Source organism: Halichoerus grypus, chromosome 13 (genome assembly GCF_964656455.1).
Source record: "Halichoerus grypus chromosome 13, mHalGry1.hap1.1, whole genome shotgun sequence".
In the NCBI taxonomy this organism is placed as follows: Eukaryota; Metazoa; Chordata; class Mammalia; order Carnivora; family Phocidae; genus Halichoerus; species Halichoerus grypus.
The window spans coordinates 18,453,437-18,477,223 of NC_135724.1; the positions used below are offsets into that span (position 1 = coordinate 18,453,437).

The window sequence follows — 23,787 nt, forward strand, 5'->3', positions numbered from 1 at the left end:
ACTTCATTCACAAAGTTTAGCACCAAATGACTTCTATTATTAAAACTAAACTTCGTGCCCAATATAATCTTCTCTATTCCCAAGGATATGACTTCAGAGCTAAAAAAGCCTTTCCAAGACAGAAGAATATCTAAATTTCTAAAGTGTTTGGCACAATATAAGCATAGCCTGAAGAGAGGGATGCAATCTTTCTCATTACTATCAAAGGGACCACACACTGACAGTCTCTTGGTATTATTACTGATTTTCTCAGCTTCCTACACAAGACACAGGGTATACTATGATATCTGAATACATAAACACTATTCATAGCAGGAAAAATTAATTATTTATCTTGAATAAAATATGATAGCAGTAAAAATTTGGAAAACATGAAATTATAAAGAATACAACATAAGCAAATCAGAATGAACAGCCAATACAGTATTGATATATTAATGCATTTGTGCTTTCAAAATGAAAACTGGTGCTATTCACTTATACATACTCTGCATACAGCTACTTAAAAGCCCGAATATTAGCAAGGCTTAAAAGAGTATAAGGATGATGGAGAATTATGAGGGTAAATAGGTGGTAAAAACCTATCCCTAAGCTTTTAAAGGATAATTTAGCAATACCTACTCAAAAGACTTTAAAAATCAATATGCCCTTTTATACAGAAATTCCACATCTACAAATTTATCTTAAGAAATCACTTCAGATGTGCAAAAATATTTAGGTATACTAATTGTATTTTCACTGTTGATAAGAGAAAAAAATTTTAAAGCAACATTGTAAATTTTTTTTTTTAAAGATTTATTTATTTGACAGAGAGAGACACAGCGAGAGAGGGAACACAAGCAGGGGGAGTGGGAGAGGGAGAAGCAGGCTTCCTGCTGAGAAGGGAGCCCCATGCGGGGCTCAATCCCAGCACCCGGGGATCATGACCTGAGCCGAAGGCAGATGCTTAACGACTGAGCCACCCAGGCGCCCCAACATTCTAAAATTTCTGATAAAATTAAATAAGTTAACCAAATATCATTAAAAATGATGTTGGAATACACTTAGTGACACAGAAAGATGACCAGAACATCTTTAGATAATATCTGTGTTCTCTAAAGATAAACTCAAAATGGATGAAAGACCTAAATGTGAGACAGGAATCCATCAAAATCCTACAGGAGAACACAGCAACCTTTTCGACCTCGGCCATAGCAACTTCTTGCTAGATACATCTCCAAAGGCAAGGGAAACAAAAGCAAAAATGAACTACTGGGACTTGAAGATAAAAAGCTTCTGCACGGCAAAGGAAATAGTCAACAAAACTAAAACGCAACCTACAGAATGGGAGAAGATATTCACAAACAACCTATCAGATAAAGGGCTAGTATCCAAGATCTATAAAGAACTTATCAAACTCAACACCCAAAAAACAAAGAATCTAGTCAAGAAATGGGCAGAAGACATGAACAGACATTTCTCCAAAGAAGACATACAAATGGCCAACAGACACATGAAAAAATGTTTATCACTTGGCCTCAGGGAAATACAAATCAAAACCACAATGAGATACCACCTCACACCAGTCAGAATGGCTAAAATTAACATGACTGGAAACAACAAATGTTGGCGAGGATGCAGAGAAAGGGGAACCCTCTTACACTGTTGGTGGGGATTCAAGCTGGTACAGCTACTCTGGAAAACGGTATGGAGGTTACTCAAGAAGTTAAAAATAGAGCTTCCCAATGACCCAGCAATTGCACTACTAGGTATTTACCCCAAAGATACAGATGTAGTGATCCCAAGGGGCACCTGCATCCCAATGTTCATAGCAGCAATGTCCACAATAGCCAAACTATGGATAGAGCTGAGATGTCCATCGACAGATAAATGGATAAAAAGATGTGTGTATATATACAATGGAATATTACTCAGCCATCAAAAAGGATGAATACTTACCATTTACATCAACATGGATGGAACTGGAGGGTATTATGCTGAGTGAAATAAGTCAAACAGAGAAAGACAATTACCATGTTTTCACTCCTACGTGGAATATAAGAAACAGCACAGAGGATCATAGGGGAAGAGAGGGAAAACAGAATAGGAAGTCACCAGAGAAGGAGAAAAACCATGAGAGACTCTTCTTTTTTTTTTTTCCATGAGAGACTCTTCTTTTTTTTTTTTCCATGAGAGACTCTTAACTCTAGGAAACAAACTGAGGGTTGCTGGAGGAGAGGTAGGAGGAGGGATGGGTAATTGGGTGATGGGCATGAAGGAGGGCACGTGATATGATGAACACTGGGTGTTATACGCAACTGATGAATAACTGAACACTACATCTGAAACTAATGATATACTATATGTTGGTTAATTGAATTTAAATTAAAAAATGTGTTCTCTATAACAATTATTTAATTAAAAAAAGTAAAAATTAATTTCAAAAAGAGAGTGACTACATAAAAACATGAAAATGGTCTCAAAATCTAAGAGAATTAAATATTAAAGGAAAAAAGAGTGTTACAGAACATTATGTGCATTGTGATACATTTTAGAAAAATGTTAGTTCTGCTTCCTGGTTTTGCTTGATGTGTACTACCAAAGTTTATTCTGCTTGGCTTCAGAGACCATATCGTAATTATAAACACTGCTTTTTAAATTAACACTCAAATTAACTACTTTTTAAATTAACACTCAAATTTACTAATTTAACACTCAAATTAGTAACAAAAGCCCAAATTCAAAAAGATGAGGTAACAGCTAATTCAGGCAAAAACTTTAGGTACTTTTTAAAAAAGGACTATATTAAAAAGAAACCTAATTTGTTAATCGTTCTTAATGGCTTTGAACATCAGCTATGCTAGCATACGTACAGCCACATCCATCACTCATGTTATCCTATCTCTGTCTCTAAGAGCTGGGGATTTAACACTGTCAAGCGAAGGCACACACAGGTTAGATACCTGGCATTCCTGTTTTCACAAACCCATGCTGCCCCCTTCTGGATACTTTTGGAGATTATATGATAATACAAGTTTAAGATAAAATAAATGAAAAGTAATCGTATTTTAAGTAATCTATTAAAGAAATTAGTCTATATGCTCACATAAAGAAATATATATATTACTGGTACTAAATTTATTTGGAAACATTTTCCAAAAATTCCATTTTGAATAAAGTTCTACTAGCAGCACACAGCTGATAGTCCAGTCATCCATGCCAATGAGGGAAATAAATATAAATATATATTTATTAAAAGTAAATAAAACATAAAAATTAACAAAGTCACTTTTTTTGTTCCCTTCCATATGCATTCCCCCCCACTCCCAAAGCAAAGCAGAATGTGAATGTGGTACTTCTCTTTCCAGTTCAATTTTAATAATTTTACTACCTACGCATGCATCCATAAATACACAGTATGGACTTGTGTGCTTTTTAAATGTAAATAGACGGGGTCTTATTGTGTCACACACACAAAAGCTCCATGTCACAGGCTGTACTTCTAAATGCAGCCCCCTGCGGCACGTGCAGGTCAACGAGGAAATGTGGATAGTTCCATGCAAAGACATCGCTACCATTCTACAGGTAAGAAATACTCCACTGGGTCACTAGAGTTATTTTTTAATTTCTGCATTTTCATGCCTGTCAATAATCTCTGTCTGGTTTATTAGGGAAAATGTTTTTTAAAGCATTCCTGACATTTTAAAATTATTTTCTTAGTCTTCTTTTCAAAGTCTAGTTTCTTTCTCTGAAATTAAAATATGTGGAAATAAAAGAAAATGTTCCTGGATCTTGGAGAGTGGAATCCTTCATACTGGAAGCTATTGTGAAAAAAAGAATGATGAATAAGAGGGGAAGCTGACAGGGAGGTGAAGGGAAGAGGTCAGATCATCCTCAACTGGAACTACTAATCCTAATGCCAGAGACTTGGAGGCAGTTTCCTGCTGCAGCGCTCCAGAAGCCTTAAGAAATCTGCCCTCCCTTTCAAGAGCGCTCTTCTGCAAACTGCCCGGAGATCTGGTGCAGGCTTTGGCCTCCCCTAGCCTACAGTTCAGATTTTGGAAATGCACCAAAGCCTAACTCCGACAGCTACCCAAATTGTAGAGAGCATTCTATCTCTAACCATTCTACATTGCTTAAATTTCTCAGTTACTAGAATAAGACTCAGCTAAAGTGCTACATTTCTAAAGTATTAAAACATTCTAGCATTGAAAATCTCTGAAGGATTCCAAGATATTGCACACCAGGTTAAGGGAACCACACAGCTGGAGAACAGGGAAGGGAGACTTGCTTTTCACTAATGAGATTTAATACCTTTTGCATTTTGTATACCTATTTATGAAATAATTTTAACACTACAGTAAGCAATATTGTCAGATGAAAAGTTAAAATTAAAAAACTCAAAATTTTAGCAAGCCTATTTTTAAAACAGATTTTCCTAAAAAGTCTTCTATGAGTATTTAAAGTGGCAATTTATTTTTTTAGTAATAATACAAGGGTTCCACTTTAAATTTGAATCCTATTAAAACTGCCTGAGAGTTTTAACTTCTGAATAGCAATACACAAAGTGAAAACCACTCTTTTAAAAACAATAAACACAACTTGGAATGACAAAAACGGTATAGAATTGTACACTATGTTGTATAATTCAGATACTATTTAAGTCACTTGACTTCAGTTTCCTGAAGACATGTATGTGGAGTTGTGAAGGAGCACACCATCTGCCTCAGAGCTGCCTGCAGCATCCTTCTACCTACAGATAGGATCTCATTCCTTCTTCACTGTCTCCCTACGCTAAGGCACGAGGATTCGCTTAGTACTTAAAACCTATATGTTGGTAAACACAAAATGACTACAAAATAAAGGAAAAATCATCAACCTTATACAATCTTGATTATAATTTAAGTAAATTTTAAAATACAACTAATATTCCTCTGTTTTAGGACACCTTTTCCTGAAAAAAAAAAAAATTGCAAGAAGGCAAAACTCAACTTTCTGATTCTAAGATAAAAACTAAAACTCTATTCTAATCCAAAAAGCAGATGACAAACTCAATATTTATTTTTTTTTTAAGATTTTTTATTTGTTTATTTGACAGAGAGAAAGCGAGAGAGAGAGAGAGAGACAGAGAGCAAGCACAGCAGGGGGAATGGCAGGCAGGGGAGAAGCAGGCTCCCCACTGAGCAAGGAGCCCGATGCGGGGCTCGATCCCAGGACCCTGGGATCATGACCTGAGCCGAAGGCAGCCACTCAACCAACTGAGCCACCCAGGTGCCCCTCAGTATTTATCTTTAATCACTATGTTTGGTAAATACTTATAATCTTCCAATGATCAGATCACAATTTTAAAAATATTTTCTGCTAAAAGAAAATGACACTAGATCAATTTATGAAAGGGACAACACAAGCACTGGACCCTTCATAGGTCACTAACTCTAACCTCAGCAAGACAGTCATTTGCTAAACATTTAGCAAATATCAAATTCTTAGCTTTTTATTAATCATTTAGGCTCTCTGACCTTTTGACACATTAGTTGATGCCCCTAAAACCACCAGCTAAATGAAAAGATTATTAACCAGGCAGTCACTATTTGTTAAATTATCACAAAGATAAAAGCAAGTTTGTTTTAATTGGTACTTTTTTTTTTTTTTTTGCAAGACAGTGAGAGAGAGCAAGTGAGCACAAGCGGGGGAAGGAGAGAAGGAGAAGTAGACTCACCGCTGAGCAGGGAGCCTGATGTGGGACTTGATCCCAGGACCCTGGGATCATGACCTGAGCCAAAGGCAGACGCTTAACGACTGAGCCACCCATATTTTTGAACGTCAGTTAAAAACAAGAGAATTTCTATCATTAAGTCTATAAGTAAATTATAAGTCATACATTATTTTCCAAGTACCAGATTTCCTTGTCTGTGTCCTTCTTCCTCCTATTAGCCAGGCAACTAGCACCTGGGCCAGCCCCTTGTCTAGTCAGAAGCCCATTCCCTATGTAGCTGCACATGTCTACTAGATCCTTTTTTACTCAATTAAAATCATTTCTAAATGCAACTGGTCAAAAAAAATTTATATTATATATCCACTTTAAAGATTTTATTTATTTGACAGAGAGAAAGACTGCACAAGCAAGGGGAATGGCAGGCAGAGGTAGAGGGAGAAGCAGACTTCCCACTCAGTGGGGAGCCTGATGTGCAGCTCGATCCCAGGACCCTGAGATCATGACCTGAGCCGAAGGCAGGAATTTAACCTACTGAGCCACCCAGGTGCCCCTCTACTTGAAGTTTTTAAAAAAGAAACCAAAGAATGCTCTCACACAAACATAAAAGCTAAAAAAAGTATATATTAATGTAGGTTCAAACAGAAAACATGATCTTATGTAAACCACTCCAAACTTTACTTTTAGTCATATTTACAATTTAAAATATATATTTCTCTAATATTTTATATAACAACAAAAATCTGGGATAAAAATTCTCATGTTTCACTATAGGGCATAACTACTGTAAAATGAAGTTTAGGACAGGTTGTAACAGTGCTATAACTCACAAGTGCAATTATGATGATCTGTTTCACTAAAATAGACATAAGATTGGTTGTTTAAATAAACATATAGCAACTGTTTACAGTGATGGAGATAAGAAACTAACAACCAATTTGAAAAGAAAGGAAAAGGCAGGAATAAGAAAGAAGAGAATGATTAAGAACCTGAATTTGGGAGCACCCGGGTAGCTTAATTAGTTAAGCAGCCGCTCTGGATTTCGACTCTTGATTTCGGCTCAGGTCATGATCTCAGGGTCCTGGGATCCAGCCCCACATCCAGCTCCATGCTCAGTGGGAAGTCTGCCTGAGGATTCTCTCTTCCCTCTCCCTCTGCCCCTCCCGCCACTCCAGCTCTCACTCCCTCTCTCAAATAAATAAATAAATAAATCTTTAAAAATAAAAAAAAAATTTCAAGTCTGGCAGAAAAAAAAAAAAGACAACTGGCACTAGGACCTCCTACAACACCACCAATATCAAATCAAACAAAATCTAGCTCTGGCAGAACACAGCAGATAAAATACATTATCAGGAAGATTAAGTAAGCAAGCAGAAAGACCAAGGAAAATTTCTTGGGTTTTGAAATGAAACACCTTGTGAACACTGCATCAGATACACAAGTAAAATGTTTTTCCATTTCAGTAAGACCATAACTTGTGAAGCTGAAGGGATTTTGATAAACATGAAACCTGTGTATAAGACAACACTGTGTGCGTGTTAGTATGCACATGCACACATATGTGAATGCTGGGAAATAGTGATTGTGCACACAAAATTGGCTAATCACAAGAAAAAGTTCGTGATTAACAAACAGTAAAAGAAATTATGAAGAAAAAATTATGGGTCTGTTATTTAGCAGTCCTAAAGCCTCCTCAAGCCTCATATTCCTAAATTGGCTTTTTGATATCACTACATACCCATCAGTAAGAAAGCAATCGGCTTTCACAAAAGTATGTACAAAATTTTCCAAAATCATTATCAGTGACTGTTATACTTTCCCTTGTTACAATAAGTGTTTATTTAAAAAACAAACACTATTAATAAGTGTTGATAAGTATTTTGCCTCTACCAAAGTATACATTCACTATCTTTTTGCTCAGATAAAGCTGAAAATAATGAGACTGCAGAATATCTTTGTGAATATTTAAACTACTTTAAAACGGAAAATTGAAACTTCGATAAACATATTCTAAACTGCTACTATGTTTCAGAGACAAGCCATACTATTTAGAAGCAAGTAACAGGAAAAAACACGAATGTGCATCTTCTATTTCTGTGCCCAATAGTAAATAATTATAATTTTGCTTAAATATTATATATTAACATTATCTAGTTTTAAAATTGAAAGGGTTTTGTTAATTCTTTCGTCACATTTCAAGTTACTCTAGATTCTATTCCTGATAGCAATATAACTCAGAGCTACCACAATAAAATAATCTTTATGATCAACTTACACTACAGTTTTCAGGTGGAACTAGAAGCTGAGTAATCTCACCACCATGCACACAGAAGATATGTTTCATTTCTCCAGAAAATATGTCCCAAATTATGACTGAGAAGTCCACACCTCCAGATATCAGATATCTTTGGTCATAACGAGCTGAGACCTGATGAGGATACAGCAAACATGTGACTTTGTTCCGATGACCACGGAGCGTTCTGTGAGGTGGCCAACCTGTGAATAAGGTTTTGGATTTAAAATGGGAAAATTAAAGTCTTACAAAATTTCAACAAATAAAAGCAAACATGAATTGTCAGAACAGCTATAAATTTTATCATAGAAAAAACTTCTAATTTTATCTTCTAAAATACTCTGTCCAATACAGTAGCTACTGCAGACTCATATGTGCTGTAAAATACAGAGGAGTTTTCAGAGATTTAGCACAAAAAAGTAACGTAACATATCTCATTTGTAATTTTTTATATTGACTGCAATTGATTTTACATTGTAAAATTGAAATTTTATTCAATTCTACAAGTTGAAAATAGTTTTGCTATATTGGGTTATATAAAACAGATTATTAAAATTGATTTCATCTGCTTCATTTTTACTTTATTAATGTGAATATAGAAAATCACATACTGTCATATATACATATTTCTACTGGACAGCACTGTTCTAAAAGACTGGCAGTATTACTGATAACATGGTAATTACTTAGTAAGCTATAGAGATAATTACTTAGTAAGATATAGAGATAATTACTTAGTAAGATAATTACTTAGTAAGATATCATAAATGAAACTATTATATATCAAGAGGTAAAATCAGATACTTCTTACATGTAGTCATTACATGGTATATATTCCAATAATGGGTACTAAGTATTCCTTACCTGCACTGGCATTAAATTCTACCAACTCCTAGCACACTAACAACTAAGCTGATTCATTGTACTTGTTACAAACAAAGAGGGCAAATACTGTCAATGTCATGGTTACAGAGTTCTCAAAACATGTCAGACATTGAGAGATCTTCAGTATACCTCTTCGGAGCATGTGTTCCCCTTGCAGCAGCTGTACTATGGCTGTCTGTGTGGCAGGCACAATAATGATGCTTCCATCCTCACGGCCACAAACGAGTCGTCCATGTGCTGGTATGTACACACTTGCGGTTACTTTAAGAGGTTCATTACTACTGGGAATCACACTCAGCTGATCTATAATTCCAGCAGGACAAGGATTCAGTTTATCAAATGCCTCTTGCAAACTAACAGAAGTTGTCATTTTCAGTTCTGTAGAGGTTTTGTTTTGTATTAAAAAAAAAAAAATTGTCCATGTTAGAAAAAAATTAAACATTGAAATAAATGTACTTACGGTTGATTCAGTAATACATATCAAAGAACTGTCACAAACTATAATTCTAAGAAGAATACAATGACATATGTACATTATGAATTTATTATGCAGTGGTTAGTATTTACGTTGCTAAATCAAAAGAATTAAGAAATTGCTGCATATGATTTATTACTATCTTATTTACCTTCCTGTTTATCAGGTGTGTCTGATATGTTCCAAATATTCAATCTTCCTGAAGAATCACCTTGAATTAATAGTTTGTGGAGGTGTTCCTTGAATCCATAGAAGAACCGAGTAACAGGAGGACAAATTAGCAACTGCCAAAAGAAAAAAAAAATTGTTCAAATATTTTTAGTTGTCCTTTTTTATTTTTTAGATAATCTCTACACCCAACATGGGGCTTGAACTCATGATCCTGAGATCAAGAATCGCATGCTCTACCAACTGAGCCAGCCAGGTGCCCCTTAGCTACCTTTTTAATCAAAATATTTTACATATTAACGTTTTTCAGGTAAGGATGTTAAGTACTCTGCCTCAGAACAGAGTAAAAAAAAAAAAGTGCTTATAGCATGAGTCTTCAACAATACTTTAATGTAATTTTATAGCATTAATTACATGTCAACTAATATTCAAGTCCAATAAAATACAAATATGCAAAGAAATGAAAACATTTATAGTCTTTCTCTAGAATTAGTATTTATATTCTTTTTCTCTACCTTAGAAAAACCGATTACTCACCACAACAATGCAATTTATTTAACTGTCTCCTATTAAATAATTAATACAAAGATATACCACTCTTTACCAAAAATAAAAGTCTCCACTTTAAAGGTCTAAAGGGGAGAACTAGCTAATCCTAGCTTTCTGCCCATTCCTGATCAGTCACTAGGAGTAGCAGCAAAATTAAACGACCAAGATTGTACAAGTAGAAGACTCCATTTTTTTTAAGCAGTATATTTTCAACTAATAGCATGACATTTTACTTGGTCACATTTACATAATCAATCTGAACATAGCCTGATATGTTAACTATAAACCACTAGGAACAAAAACCATTCATTAGGCTCTTGTGTATACTTTCTTTTAGAACAAATTATTTTTCCGCTTTTATGCCTTCAGTGACATCACTTATTTGAAAATACTAAATAGGGGTGGGCTCATAAAATTATAAAGTTTAGATTATCAATTCACAAATGCCTGAATATTAAAGCATAGAATCTTATCCTGAAAAGCAGAAAAAAATATATTTCAGTTTTGACAATTATAGTTAACAAACAATCTAATTACTGTATTTGGTGTTAGTTGTTTCCAAAAAATCACTAGCCTATAGAAACTATATATATTAAGCATAATCAATTATGTGATTTAACTTAAAGTTGGAAAATTACTTTATCGTTGTAACTGATAATTGTTGTCATTCATGTTGTAAATGACATGTTGTAACCGATAAACAGTTTTCTAAAGTAGAGAAAAATGAATGTTGTAACTGATAAACAATATCCCTAACATGGAGAAGTTGCTACAGCAGCTATAATAACCAATATTCCATATTCCACAGTATGAGTATCTCACACCATATAATACATGTATCTTAACTTAAAACATATTGGGGAGCTGGTATTTTAAAAAACATAGTATGTACTTTGTTTTGCTTTGTTTTATCTATGTTTTTTACATAAGTCATTATCCCTTAGTTTACCTGGAAGTGACTGTTTGGTTGGAGAAGGAGGTGTTCAAGTTAGGAGAATAAAGGATAGGTTATAGAGCATCTTAACTGTACAGAGATGTATAAATTCTGTAAATTCAAAATAGTAAAAAAAGAAATTCCCTTCCCCTCACCATCCCTTCACATAAAGATGGAACAAAAAGTTCAAAATGAAAAAGGTGTGCAAACCCAAAATATAAGTAAAGGAAACTTTACTTCCAAAACCAAAGCTTTGTCCTTAATGCTCAAAAAATATAGAGATGAAAACCTAGTACTAAGTGTCATTGCATTTCAATTCTAAATTGATATTAAGTAGGTTTTTAGAAGTCAGGGGCATCTGGATGGCTCAGTCGATTAAGCGTCTGCCTTCGGCTCTGGTCGTGATCCTGGAGTCCTGGGACCGAGCCCCATGTCAGGCTCCCTGCTCAGCGGGGAGCGTGCTTCTCCCTCTCCCTCTGCTCCCCTGCTCCTGCTCTCTCACTCACTCACTATCTCAAATAAATAAATAAAATCTTAAAAAAAAAAAAAAGAAATCATAATAAACTTTGGTTTTTATAGAGAAAAAATTTCTTTTATTCTTTATTTCTAATGCCTGATAATTTAAAACACTATATGATTTTGGGGATATATTGCAATGCCTTATCCAAGTAATGAACTATTACTAATTGGCAGTATTCCATGATTATCTTTGCCCTCCTAAAATTATACCTGTCACTATGTTTACAATTGCATTATAGCGTAAATTTATGCCATCAATATTTTACCGAAAAGTCATTTCCACTATGTAATCATTATAAGATCATCTGTATTCTAGGAGAAATGTGAACACTAAAGCACATTATATGATTAAGATATGCAAATTTTAGAACCGTGCTTATAACTGACCATGTCAAAATGTTTTATGACATTTAACACTGCCCTGAATCTTTCAAATTCTTAGCTACCAAAAGACACTGATAAATGCAGTTGTGAAAAATTTTCAATGTCACTATCAATTATAAATGATACCTGAAGAATTTTACCTCTTTATCTGTTCGATCCAAGAGGCTATGTTGTACAGGAGGAATTAAATTTTCAACTGCTTTCCCCACATCACTGCGGAATGAATCACTAGCTGGAAGGCAACTGAAAATGAGAAAAATACAACATTCAATTAAAATACTGGCATTAAATATTTTATCATACCATATGAGGAGGATTTTTGGACAATGGACAAAATATGGATTTTCAAATTATAGTTAATTTAATGTAGGCATTAATTAATGTCATTAAAATACCCTACTTCAAATAAGGACCCACCTAATTTTTGTACTTAGAAGTTAAACTGGAATTATAAATCTAACTTAAGAAGTTCTGTAGTTTTTTACCTAAAATCATTTATACTTTAAACATTTTCATACATTCAAGTTATACCCTGAATTCAGACTCTTTTGCTTTGATTAAAGTCCTAACTTAATATTGATTGAATACCTGGCAGGTAGTTTGTAAATATAACTTTGCCCATTTTCAGTCCAAATGATTACTTTATCTGCTGATACAAAGTCACCTCCAGTCCACGTCTGTCCATTTTCACTAGGACCTGAACACAGCAAGGAATAGTCTCCAGCATCAAATACCTACAAGGAACAAGAAATTCGCAATCTAATCCATGTTGGTGTCATTTAAGTAAGATACAGTGACATTTAAACTAAAAACAAGGGGCGCCTGGGTGGCTCAGTCAGTTACGCGTCTGCCTTCGGCTCAGGTCATGATCCCAGGGTCCTGGGATCGAACTCCGCATCGGGCTCCCTGCTCAGCGGGAAGCCTGCTTCTCCCTCTCCCCCCTGCTCGTGCTCTCTCGCGCTCTCTCTCTCTCTCAAATAAATAAAATCTTTAAAAAAAAAATAGACTAAAAACAAAACAAAACTTCTGGAAATATATTTACCAAGCTCGGGCCTTTAAAATTCACTACCTCAAGTTAAAGACATTGTGTCAGAGAGCCCCAGGGCTCAGTCACCTTCACCAGGGAAAACACAACTAGGTCCCCAGCTGTGTGCCTCTCAGCAGTCAGGCATATGACAAGTGGACAGGCGTGCTGCCTTACATAGGGACAGGGAATCCTTAGCCTTTTTTATCTAAAGGGAGGAATGTTCCATCAAAGAATTCCAAGTCATAGGGAACCAGCCTCTAGAATGCATGGTTATGACTCCTGTTTTATTTCTATGTTCAGTCAGTTACGCGTCTGCCTTCGGGTAACTAATAAACTCTATGTAATCATTATAAGATCATCTGTATTCTAGGGGTTTCTAATAAACTCAGACATCAGAATATCTCTTTATTAATATGGGAATGACCTTACTTTATTTCATTCAGGTACTGAAGTACCGTAAATAGAAAGTTAAAAGACTCAGTTTTATTATTTAATAATTCTCACGTATAAATGTCAAGCCCCCCACAGCCCCCCCAAAAGTCAAGTCCCTAAAATTTCATCAGCAACACAGGCTATCTGGAGCTTTGTACCTGTAAGGCACATCAAAGTTTACAAAGTCCCTTCACATCATTGTCTCATATGAGCCTTAGAAGGACTGCAGGATTAATTGCTATCCCATTTTACAGACGGCAAACTGACATAAATAAGCATTACATCACCAGCTCAAGGTCACATGTCCAGTAAGTGCTAAAGCTAGGACTAAAAACCCTGATCTCATAATTCCTAGAAGAATTTTTCTACCACTTTTTTTTTTTTTTTTTAAAGATTTTATTTATTTATTCATGAGAGACAGAGAGAGAGACAGAGGCAGAGGGAGAAGCAGGCTCCCCGCGGAGCAGGGAGCCCGATGCGGGACTCAATCCCAGGACCCTGGGATCATGACCTGAGCCGAAGGCAGATGCTTAACCGACTGAGCCACCCAGGCGTCCCTCTACCACTTTTAATAACTGGTAAAAGTATATTCTACAGTGCTAAAAAATTCAATTGGCTCAGAATTTTTATTTTAGTTTTCTTTAAATAAAAAGCAATTAAACTGCTTATACAGAGCCTTTTCAAAATTAAAACAAATCCTAGCCAAATTTACCATGATTTGCTATATTTATCATTTATTACATTAACACTGCAAGAATAGCCAAGACAAGTCTAAGAAAGAATGGAGACCACCCTCCAGGCTTATTATCTATGAAAACAAATTAAAAAGCTTACAGAAAATAAAACAATACAGTACTGATGCATAAACAGAAAAATCAACAAGTCCAGAAACAGATTCCAGTAATTACAGGAATAGAATATATTATAAAGGCACAACAATACAAAAGTGAATTATTCAACAAATGGCATCAGGAACTGGGGGTCCATCTGGAAGAAAGATAAAATTGGATCTACATCTTGCAATTTATATAAAATAAATTCCAGATTAAATATTCGAAGGTATATAAAGTAAAATTATACAATATTAGGAATCTCAGCTTGTGATGAGCCCTTTAGAACATCTAACAAACTGTTAGAACCCATAAAAGATGATAATCTAACCACTTAAAATAGAAAACTTCTTTTTGGCAATAAGTATTTGGAAAAGTCATTCTATTCAGTTAGTACTACTATCTTAGTGTTGTTTTACTATGCATTTCTCTGGGGTGCCTGGGTGGCTCAGTCCTTAAGCGTCTGCCTTCAGCTCAGGTCATGGTCCCAGGGTCCTGGGATCGAGCCCCGCATCGGGCTTCCTGCTCAGGGGGAAGCCTGCTTCTCCCTCCCCCACTTCCCCTGTTGTGTTCCCTCTCTCGCTGTGTCTCTCTCTGTCAAATAAATAATCTTAAATAAATAAATAAATAAATAAATAAAATACTATGCATTTCCCTGATGATTAATGAAGCTGAGCACCTTTCTATACATTTATTAGCCACCGGCTTTCTTTTATGAAACATTTTTGTCCCTTTTCCTATTGGATTGTCTTTTTGTTCTGTTCTCACATGTTTTTAAAATGCTTATTATGAACACACAAGAACCTGGTATTAGATGCTGCCCCTGGGGAGGGGAAGGAAAAGTAGCAGGGGAAAAGGATGCATACTTTTCACTGCGTCCTCTTGCTCCCTGATTTTATTACTATTTACATGTGCTTTCAGTTTGAAGACAAAGGAAGGATCCCACGTAGCTCACTGTAACAGCAGCTGCTAGCTTCTCCTCTCTAATCTTATTCCAAAACAGTAGCAGCGGCAAGGACAAGGTTAAGGTGTTGCCTGCTGCCCAGTCGGGCCTGACCCTGCAAAGCCCATGCCCTCTGAGGCAGTATCCCGTGGCAGTGAGGAGGGCAGGTGCTGCAGGCAGGCTGCCAGAGCTGTAGCCCAGCACCGCCACTACCACCTGTATTACCTGAGTCGAGTTTTCTGTGTTCCCTATGCCTCCGGTGCCTCATCTGCAAAATGAGGAAAGTAATAGTTCCTGCTGTAGCCGGCAGCCTCTACGACTGCCCCGACCTGGTATTCATACCCTTCTGTAATCCTCTCCCGAGTGTGGGATTCTGTGACGTTTCTAGACAACGGACTGTGAGTGAAGTGATGAGACTGCAGTCCCAAGATTAGGTGGATCACGGCTACAACTTCTCTTGCTTGCTTACTACTCTGAAGGAAGACAGTTCCCAGGCTGTGCGAGGCCCAGATGGCAAGGAACTAATGTGTCCAGCCAACAGTCAGCTGGACGTAAAGCCTGCCAACCACCAAGTGAGTAAGCTTGCAAGCAGACCCGCCCTAGGTGACTCCTACCAGGAAACTGTGGCCCTGGCTCACACCTTGACTGTAGTCTGTGGAGACCCTGAGCCAGAGGCACCCAGCTAAGCTGTGCTCGCATTCCCGACCCACAGCTGGGATTGTGATACATGAACCAGAGGGGGACTAATACACGTTTATTGTTTTAAACTGCTAAATTTTGGAGTAATCTGTTATGCAGGATTAGGTAACTGATACACCTCCCCTGAGAGAGTTGTGAGGATTAAAAGAAATAATACATGGAAAGCTTTGAAAAATATGCTAGGCACAAGTGGTCAAAACATGCTGGTTCTTTTTCTGTTATAGAAATACTGAAGTCTGGCAATGTCGAAGTAATATAATCCTTCGGTCATTAGCTCTCAAGTGATGTAAGGAAGACCTTCCCAAATCCAAGAAGTCAGAACAGAATGGCAATTGGGAATAACAACAAACTACAAAGATAGGTCAACCTGCAGAAAATTCAGCACCACTGCTTATGTTGTACTGAGGAAACAATGACTGAAACAGTAGCAAAAGGTAGACATTAAGATCAATGGGATAATAATCATTAACTGAATCATTCTATAGCCCAGAACAAAAAAGGTTAACGATATATAACTAAATCCCAACACCTACAAATTTGGTATCAAAATTACATAAGAATTCCAAAGGATTAAAATATTCTTGCATCAAGCTCTTCCTTATAATTATCTTTGAAGTCTGATAAACCAACACCTTGAAGGGTAAAAATACAGCTTCTTACTTAGTAGTTATCTTACCCTCCAATACTTGGAGCACACAACCAAAAGTGACCTTTGTGTGAATGCACAAAAAGAAATGCTTTGGCAATTCTGACAATAAATCGGTTTGGATTCCTCCTCAAATATTGGCTCAGTATCCTGAAAAGAGAAAGATATGTAAAACGTTAGGAATGGTTTCATTGTCGATTAAAATTATCATACAATGATAAAAATAAAGAAAATGGAAGAAAGACATCACTGGATATATTCATCATTTTAGCCTCTCATGTGAGAATCAAGGTAATAAAAAGCAGCAAAAATATACTACAAACACATCCGGGCACAATGTCTTTGCTACAAAGCTACTCAAGATTGAAATGCTGAAAAGAATCAGAGTGTCAACATTGTGGCAATAACAGATGATAAAAGTTTGAGTCAATCCTAAATTCTGTATCTATATGTCCTTCTAGGTCAAAAAAAAAAAAAAAAAAAAAAGATCAATTCCTCCAGGTCCTCCCCCAAATTCAGTGTGTAGAAATTGACTAGCTGAAGAGATTAGCATCAATACTTAGAATATTGATCTGCCGTTCCTTATTGAGAGAATTACAAGGAATTCAAGCCCAAAGAACAGAGAACTAAATTGGCTTTATATACTTTTTGTGTTGGTTTGCTTTATTTTTTCCCCTCAAGTAAACTATTTTTTAACCTTAATAGAGGCAACTGAGGAAAATCCCAGCTCTTCTGTGTTTCTCTACTTTATATCCTCTCTATTTCATATCCTCGACAGAGCAGATGTCTGCCATCAAAAGTGAAAAACATAATATACTTACAGAGACAGCATACTAGGGGATGTTCTAATACTATGTCAATAAGGCTCTCGAAAAAGAATAGCTTTCTCCTGGCCCTTTAGGAAAAAAAGGGAGGGGGCCTATCATCGCTAAAACTGAAGACACTGTAAGAACAGAACATTTGTCTCACCTGCATGCCACTTATTTCAGAGGTAACAATCCACACCTTCAAGATGCCCGTCACTGAGAGTGCGACCACAGTGTCCTCTAAGTCGAGAGGGACCAAGAAGCCAAGGTTACAAACATAATACACTTTCTTTCTAAATAATAACATGGTTTGCATTAATGAAACTAAGTAATAATTCTTCTCAATTGGCATAAAAGCATAATTCTATATTTCATGAAATAACAGAAGCCAGATTTTGAAACAAAATAGACCACAAATTTGAAATTCAAGGAAAAGTTGTTTGCAGCTACTTGAATTTTTTTATTTCTAATCAACCGATTTTTAATAATTTCAAATGTTCCTGATCACTATGATTACTTCATGATTTAACAAAGAATTTTTATTCTTCAAAATTCACAACTTTTAATTATTTATCATGGGTGAGCACACTCACTTTATTTCTTGAACACACTCATTTCCCCAATGTCCCACCTACTTTGTCTGCCTTCTAGACATTTTATGGTACATTACATCCTCTATAGACAGTGATCAAGAGAAGACATGATCTAAAAAGGAAATGCATAGGCTGCAGGTAAGGAAGTAGTCACAGCGCCATGGTAACATACAAGAAACTCTGAGAGCAGAGACACTGGGAGCAGTCTCATGCGGGCTCCAGAGTGAGGGAGATCTACGTGAAAATCTCATTCTCTTCACTAACTAACCAATGAACTGTGGATAACTTAACCTGTCTTAAATTCAACTTGCTTATCTGTAAGCAAATACAAATGAGTAACAATGGTACCTAGCTTAATGGGTTGCTATGAGAATCAAGACACACCACAGGGGGCGTCTGGGTGGCTCAGTGGTTGGGCAACTGCCTTTGGCTCAGGTCACGGTCCCAGAGTCCCGGGATCGAGTCCCACATTGGGCTCCCTGCTCGGCAGGGAGTCTGCTTCTCCCTCTGACCCTCTCCCCTCTCATGCTCTCTCTCACTCTCTCTCTCAAATAAATAAATAAAATCTTAAGAAAAAAACAAACAAAACACAGGTATAGCATTCAGCATGTCAATCAAGATGGGTTATTACTATTATTAAAAAGAACCGTTTGCTGTCCTTAAATAAAAACCTTGTTGTATTACATAGTTCTCCAGACAATGTAAGGTACTGGAATGCAGCGATTACAAGTCATGAGCCTGTATGGAGACACTAACAACTGCTCACAAATCTGTCAATTTATAGTAAAAGTGGAACATACCAATATAGCTAAAATTCTCAAATATCCAAAGACTAAAATACGGTAAATGCAGATTAAAAATTACATATGCTTGCAAGATTTTAAACTGATAACATTTAGAATTACATGCACAGCACAGAAGTTTTCATCAGTGACATTCTATCCTATTGTGATCAGAGTACATGTGTATCTCATATGGAAATACTGTAAAAATTCAAAATGTGCAAACTGCTTATCACAAATACAGTCCTTTTTTAAAGAAAACATTGACTGTAACTAAGATTACAGGTGAACATGCTAATAATGAGTTCCCCATTGCCTGGAAAATGAAGTGGAATCTCTTTTTCACTGCTATGCTCTTGAATAAAGCAGTAATTCTCTAATAGGCATTAAAAAGCCTCTACTTAAGAAGGTCCCAGATTAAAGAAGTCTGTTCAATTGTATTTCACTGAACATCTCCCAAATATATTTGACCACAGAACCCTCCTTTTTCACTAATACCTATTAACAAACTTCAGAACCAATACTCTGCAGACAAGCCCCTGGGAAGTGCTGCAAACCCATCCACTCTGTTTCCACAACCACTGCTGGACCTCAGACCTGCACCACGCTCGGCTGGGGTATTAAAATCATCCCCCATCTAAACCATTCTCAACAATGCCACCAAAGTCATGCTTAAAACCAAGTCCCAGGGTGCCTGGGTGGCTCAGTTGGTTGAGCGTCTGCCTTCGGTTCAGGTCATAATCCCAGAGTCCTGCTTCTCCCTCTCCCTCGGCCCTTCTCCCTCCTCCCCCCACCCCTCCCTGGCCATGGTCGCTCTCTCTCAAATAAATAAAATCTTTAAAAGAATAAAATAAAACTTAAGTCCCTTCAAGGATTCTTACCAGAGACTGTCCAACATCTATAGCAAGGGCCAGAAAGCCACAGCTCATGGATCAAATCCAGCCCACTGGCAGTTTTTTGTAAATAACGTTTTATTAGAACACAGACAGGCTCATTCATTTCCATACTATGTGCTTTCGTGCAACATTGGCAGAATGGAGTAGTTGAAACACAGATCCCGTGGACTGCAAAACCTAGAATATTTAGTATGTGGTCCCTTATAGTACAAGTCTACCAACCCCTGATCTACAGGACGAAACCCAAATTCCCTAGCTAGCATACAAGGCCCTTCTTGATCTGCCCCCCATCAACTCTGCCAACCACAGATGCCCCCTTTACGTCCCTCAAACTTCTTACCTATGTTTAATGCTTATGAAATATGTCATATATGATACAGAACTCTACAGTAAACTATCCATCATGTCAGGGTGCCGAAGTCCCTAAAGGGCACCACACACTGACCTTGTGTTCGGTGGGATCGGATAATACTCATGGAGCTAATCCAGTCTGGAGAGATCTTTGATACTAAGGAGTATAACACCTCAAGGCTGGTGGCATCCACAACGAGGATTTCAGGATAGTGGCCATGGCATAAAAGCCTTCCTTCTCTCTGATTTCCAACAGAAAACTGGTAGAACTAAAAGGAAAAAGAGTTTTAAATGTTCTCTTTTACTTCTGAGACTTGATTCGCAAGCACTCATCAAGCTTATTATGGCACTCAATTTCTCCAGTAATATTTCCAGACAGGTACTATATGGCACCTATTATAGGTGTCTATGTATATATACACACATCCATCAAGTTACATTAATATTTCAAAATATCTAACAAAAATTATTCTTTTCCTAACATCCTCCCTTTTGAATTATTTTGGAGCAGAAGTCACAGTAATTCTTCATTTTTAATCCTCCTATAGCATCTAAAACAGGATTGTTGAATGAATTCATAAAACACCTCAATAAAATCAGCTTCACAAATCAAAACAAAAGGAATCTTTTCACAAAGCAAAGCAAAAATATGAATTTTAGATGAATGGGAATAGGTGGGTATAGGCTTATAATTACTAGTTATGACCAAATAAAATTTAGAAGATGGCTGTTGTTCAAACATGTTATAATCAGCAATAAATTCTGATTAACCTAAGTGTGTTATTTCAGACTAAAGTATGAGACAACCATGTAAATCATCCTCATAATGCATATTTATACTTTGTGGAGGAAAAAGAGAGGAAGAACCAACACCATCATGATCTACATGTTACTCATCCCAAGAATAACTCAAAAGGAAGATGGGTTTCCATCAACCAAAGAGCAGAGCAAGAATAACTATCAAAACAAGACTAACAACTTCTCAAATGACCTGTCTCCCGCTAGCTTTAAAAAAAAAAGTGACTCTCCAAGTGGAATGATTCTCCTAGAGGATTACTAGAAGGTGAAGACATCTAACAACCAGACTACTAGTTCCCAAAGGATTGGACGTTACACGAATCACGTGACAGCAAGCTAGACTGAGCACAAAGGGCAATGCTGTAACCACTCCACAACTGGGGAAATAACTAAGGAAGCCTGGTCCAGTCTGCTCCCACACTCATCAGTCCTGTTCTCAGGCTGAACATTGCGTGTGAAGGAATACAATCTTCTCTCAACTATGGGGTACCCTGATAAGAAGGATTACAACTTCTTAAACATAAATACTGATCACAGAGCACATTAACTAAGGGCAAGGTAGCACCACTAAGACTCCAAGAGGGGGGTCTAATAAAACACAGACAACCACAGAGGGCATTTCTAGATCTTAGAAGGTTGATCCAAAAAACAGGACACACAACCTGGAGGTTCCAGGGACTGCCAGGCACTCTCATATGATAACGTGACCGTAGGCAACCCTGACCCATCTAAGGGGAAGAGGGTCGAGGAGGAGAAGATGTGTGCGGAGAAGCAAACTCTGTCAGTACCCACCCAACACCAGCCCAGAGAGACACGTGCACTGCAGTTAGTAAGAACTCTCTCCTGGGGGCAGGGATATTTTATTAGCCTTGCCTGATAAATGCCTCCCACCTTTTGCTTTAAAGTTATACTCCCAAATAATCTTCTGATCACTAAATTTAGCTCCCTAGACATTTTCATACTAGCAAAAAAAGTATCCTGAATGGAGAAACAATTTTTCCAAATATTAAAAAGGGATCTCCCATGTGATAATTTAATAAGTTGGCATCTCCTTGTGATTTCAGTAAGTGCCAGTGTGACCAAGGTTTACCATTTCTGCTTATACAAACAACTCGCTCTTGGACCTGAGAGAGTGAAGATCACACAGGAAACAACGGTCCCACACTAGTGAACCTGTCAAAGAGCATCTTCTACTTAGAGACAGCTACCAAGTTAAATGCAGGACCTATTACAGGATCTGAGAAAGAACAGGCACTAAAAATATATTGAATAAACAAAGAGAATTTTTCCTAAAATGTAAACCAAAAGTTCTTAAATCATGGAACTATACAACAGTCAAAATGTTTATATCCAATGAGTTCAAGACATTAAATAATCTATAAAATCACTAATTATATTATCATTTATTATCCATTTTCCCTCTATAAACCTTGATGATTCATCATATGATAAAAAATAAGTAACATATGCCCCTTAAATAAAAAGCATACACTCTAACAACACTGAAGAAGCAATTTTTAAAAGGCCTTTGCGAGGGTAAGAAACAGTAAAAAAAAAAAAAAAAAAAAATACTTTATTACACAAACCACCACCTCACCCTGAAACATTTTCCATTGCTTTTCTAATTTGTGTTGGCACAAGTTTTCTTTCCCAATAAATGACTGTATTTGTTTGAGGGAGGCAGTATGATATAACCGAAAGAATAGAAAGATGAACCTGATTTGGAATCCTGGCGCCACGAATGACTCACTGTGAGACTGGGACAAGTCATTTAATCACTCTGGGTCTCAGCTTCCTTCTGTGTAAAATAGTATACTCCTATCTCATTTGTAATGATGTGAGGAGGACTAAATGAAACACCATAACAGTATGTGCTCAGTAAAAGTTAGTTCTCTTCTCTTCCCTCGCCTGCCCCACTGAGAACATAAATCATATTTTCAATGGACTTGGGATTTTCCCAATATTCAACAGAGTAAATGATGCATAAATTGAAGGACAAAAAACTTGACAATTATGAAAGAGTAAGAAAGAATACCAGGAATAAACGTCAGAAACTATAAATTTGTATGTAAATTCTTGTATAAGGCCGAAATATGAAATAGTCATTTCTTCAACAGTTAGAAAGTCAAAAAAAATGTACCCAAGGACCAACTGCACAAGTAATAAACAGGATATGATCTGTAAAGTGGGTCAATTTTTGTCAAGCATGAATGGAATCATGAAGGCTCTAGCATGAGAGAATTCATTATTTAGGATCTAGAGGAATGACCCAACTTGTAAAGGGGCTCTCACTTGGGTAATCAGGATGGCCAGAAAGAGCAGAGGTGGCAGTGGTAACTGGCTTACCCTCCACCTTTCCCCATTAGTCCCCGATACTTAATACATCCCCCACCATACCATCTGATGAGGAATACTTTTACTATCCCAATTGTAGTCTTCTTGTCCTGTTACTCATCTCCACCCATTTTTCATATAAAAATTAGGCTCAATGTTTAAAAAACACTTAACTGTATACCTGTAATAAGTTGTGCTGACTTGAACAGTTACCGAAATAGATACTTACCTGTATACCTGTATGTGTGCAGGCTAATTTTGTAAACTCAATACATCTGCCATCATTCACGTCCCAGAGACACATCTCTCTATAAAACAAAAGTAATAGCTAACTTTAAATCTGATTTTTAAAAGTACTGTCAAACTTTGTCACGGAGCTTTAAAATTAATCTTTCATTAAAACTGATATATTTCAGGGAAAAGTAATGTATAATCATTGTTGCTGTTTGTGAAAAATTCTGGTCCTCATTCAGCAACCCAACCTCCCCTCCAACCTCCCCACCCCCACCTAGATCCACATTCTTTCTGAGCACATGGTAGGACTGCACTTCCTGGCTCCCTTTTGGTTGGTAAAGTCTTGTGAGTAGTTCTGGCCACAAGTGATACAAGGGCCTCAAGAACTTTCTTTCTCCTCTGCCTCCATTCCAGACAGTGGCTGCTTCTGTCAGTGGTTGCTCCTTTCACCCTCAACCTCAAAGTAAGGATAATAGTGAAGCAGAGCCCCAAATGATATACCAGGGTCAAGTGACAA

At 36.8% G+C, this 23,787-nt stretch overlaps 1 protein-coding gene across 3 annotated transcripts in view; it reads right to left on the reverse strand.

The window, feature by feature from the left end:
* The window catches only part of WDR7 (WD repeat domain 7), a 316,799-nt gene extending 293,455 nt beyond the window's left edge, over positions 1-23,344 (reverse strand). For 2 of the 3 annotated variants that reach the window (XM_078060266.1, XM_078060264.1), the window contains exons 1-9: positions 23,266-23,344; positions 19,999-20,173; positions 17,446-17,522; positions 16,507-16,626; positions 12,488-12,633; positions 12,040-12,142; positions 9,497-9,629; positions 9,000-9,248; positions 7,968-8,188 (exon numbers count right to left, since the gene is read on the reverse strand). In XM_078060266.1, the coding sequence (XP_077916392.1) occupies positions 7,968-8,188; positions 9,000-9,248; positions 9,497-9,629; positions 12,040-12,142; positions 12,488-12,633; positions 16,507-16,626; positions 17,446-17,522; positions 19,999-20,173; positions 23,266-23,340 (1,299 nt within the window). In that variant the 5' untranslated portion in view covers positions 23,341-23,344. The remainder of the gene's footprint in view (positions 1-7,967; positions 8,189-8,999; positions 9,249-9,496; positions 9,630-12,039; positions 12,143-12,487; positions 12,634-16,506; positions 16,627-17,445; positions 17,523-19,998; positions 20,174-23,265) is intronic. The other variant, XM_078060265.1, reaches the window with a different exon arrangement.
* Positions 23,345-23,787: the final 443 nt, after the last annotated feature.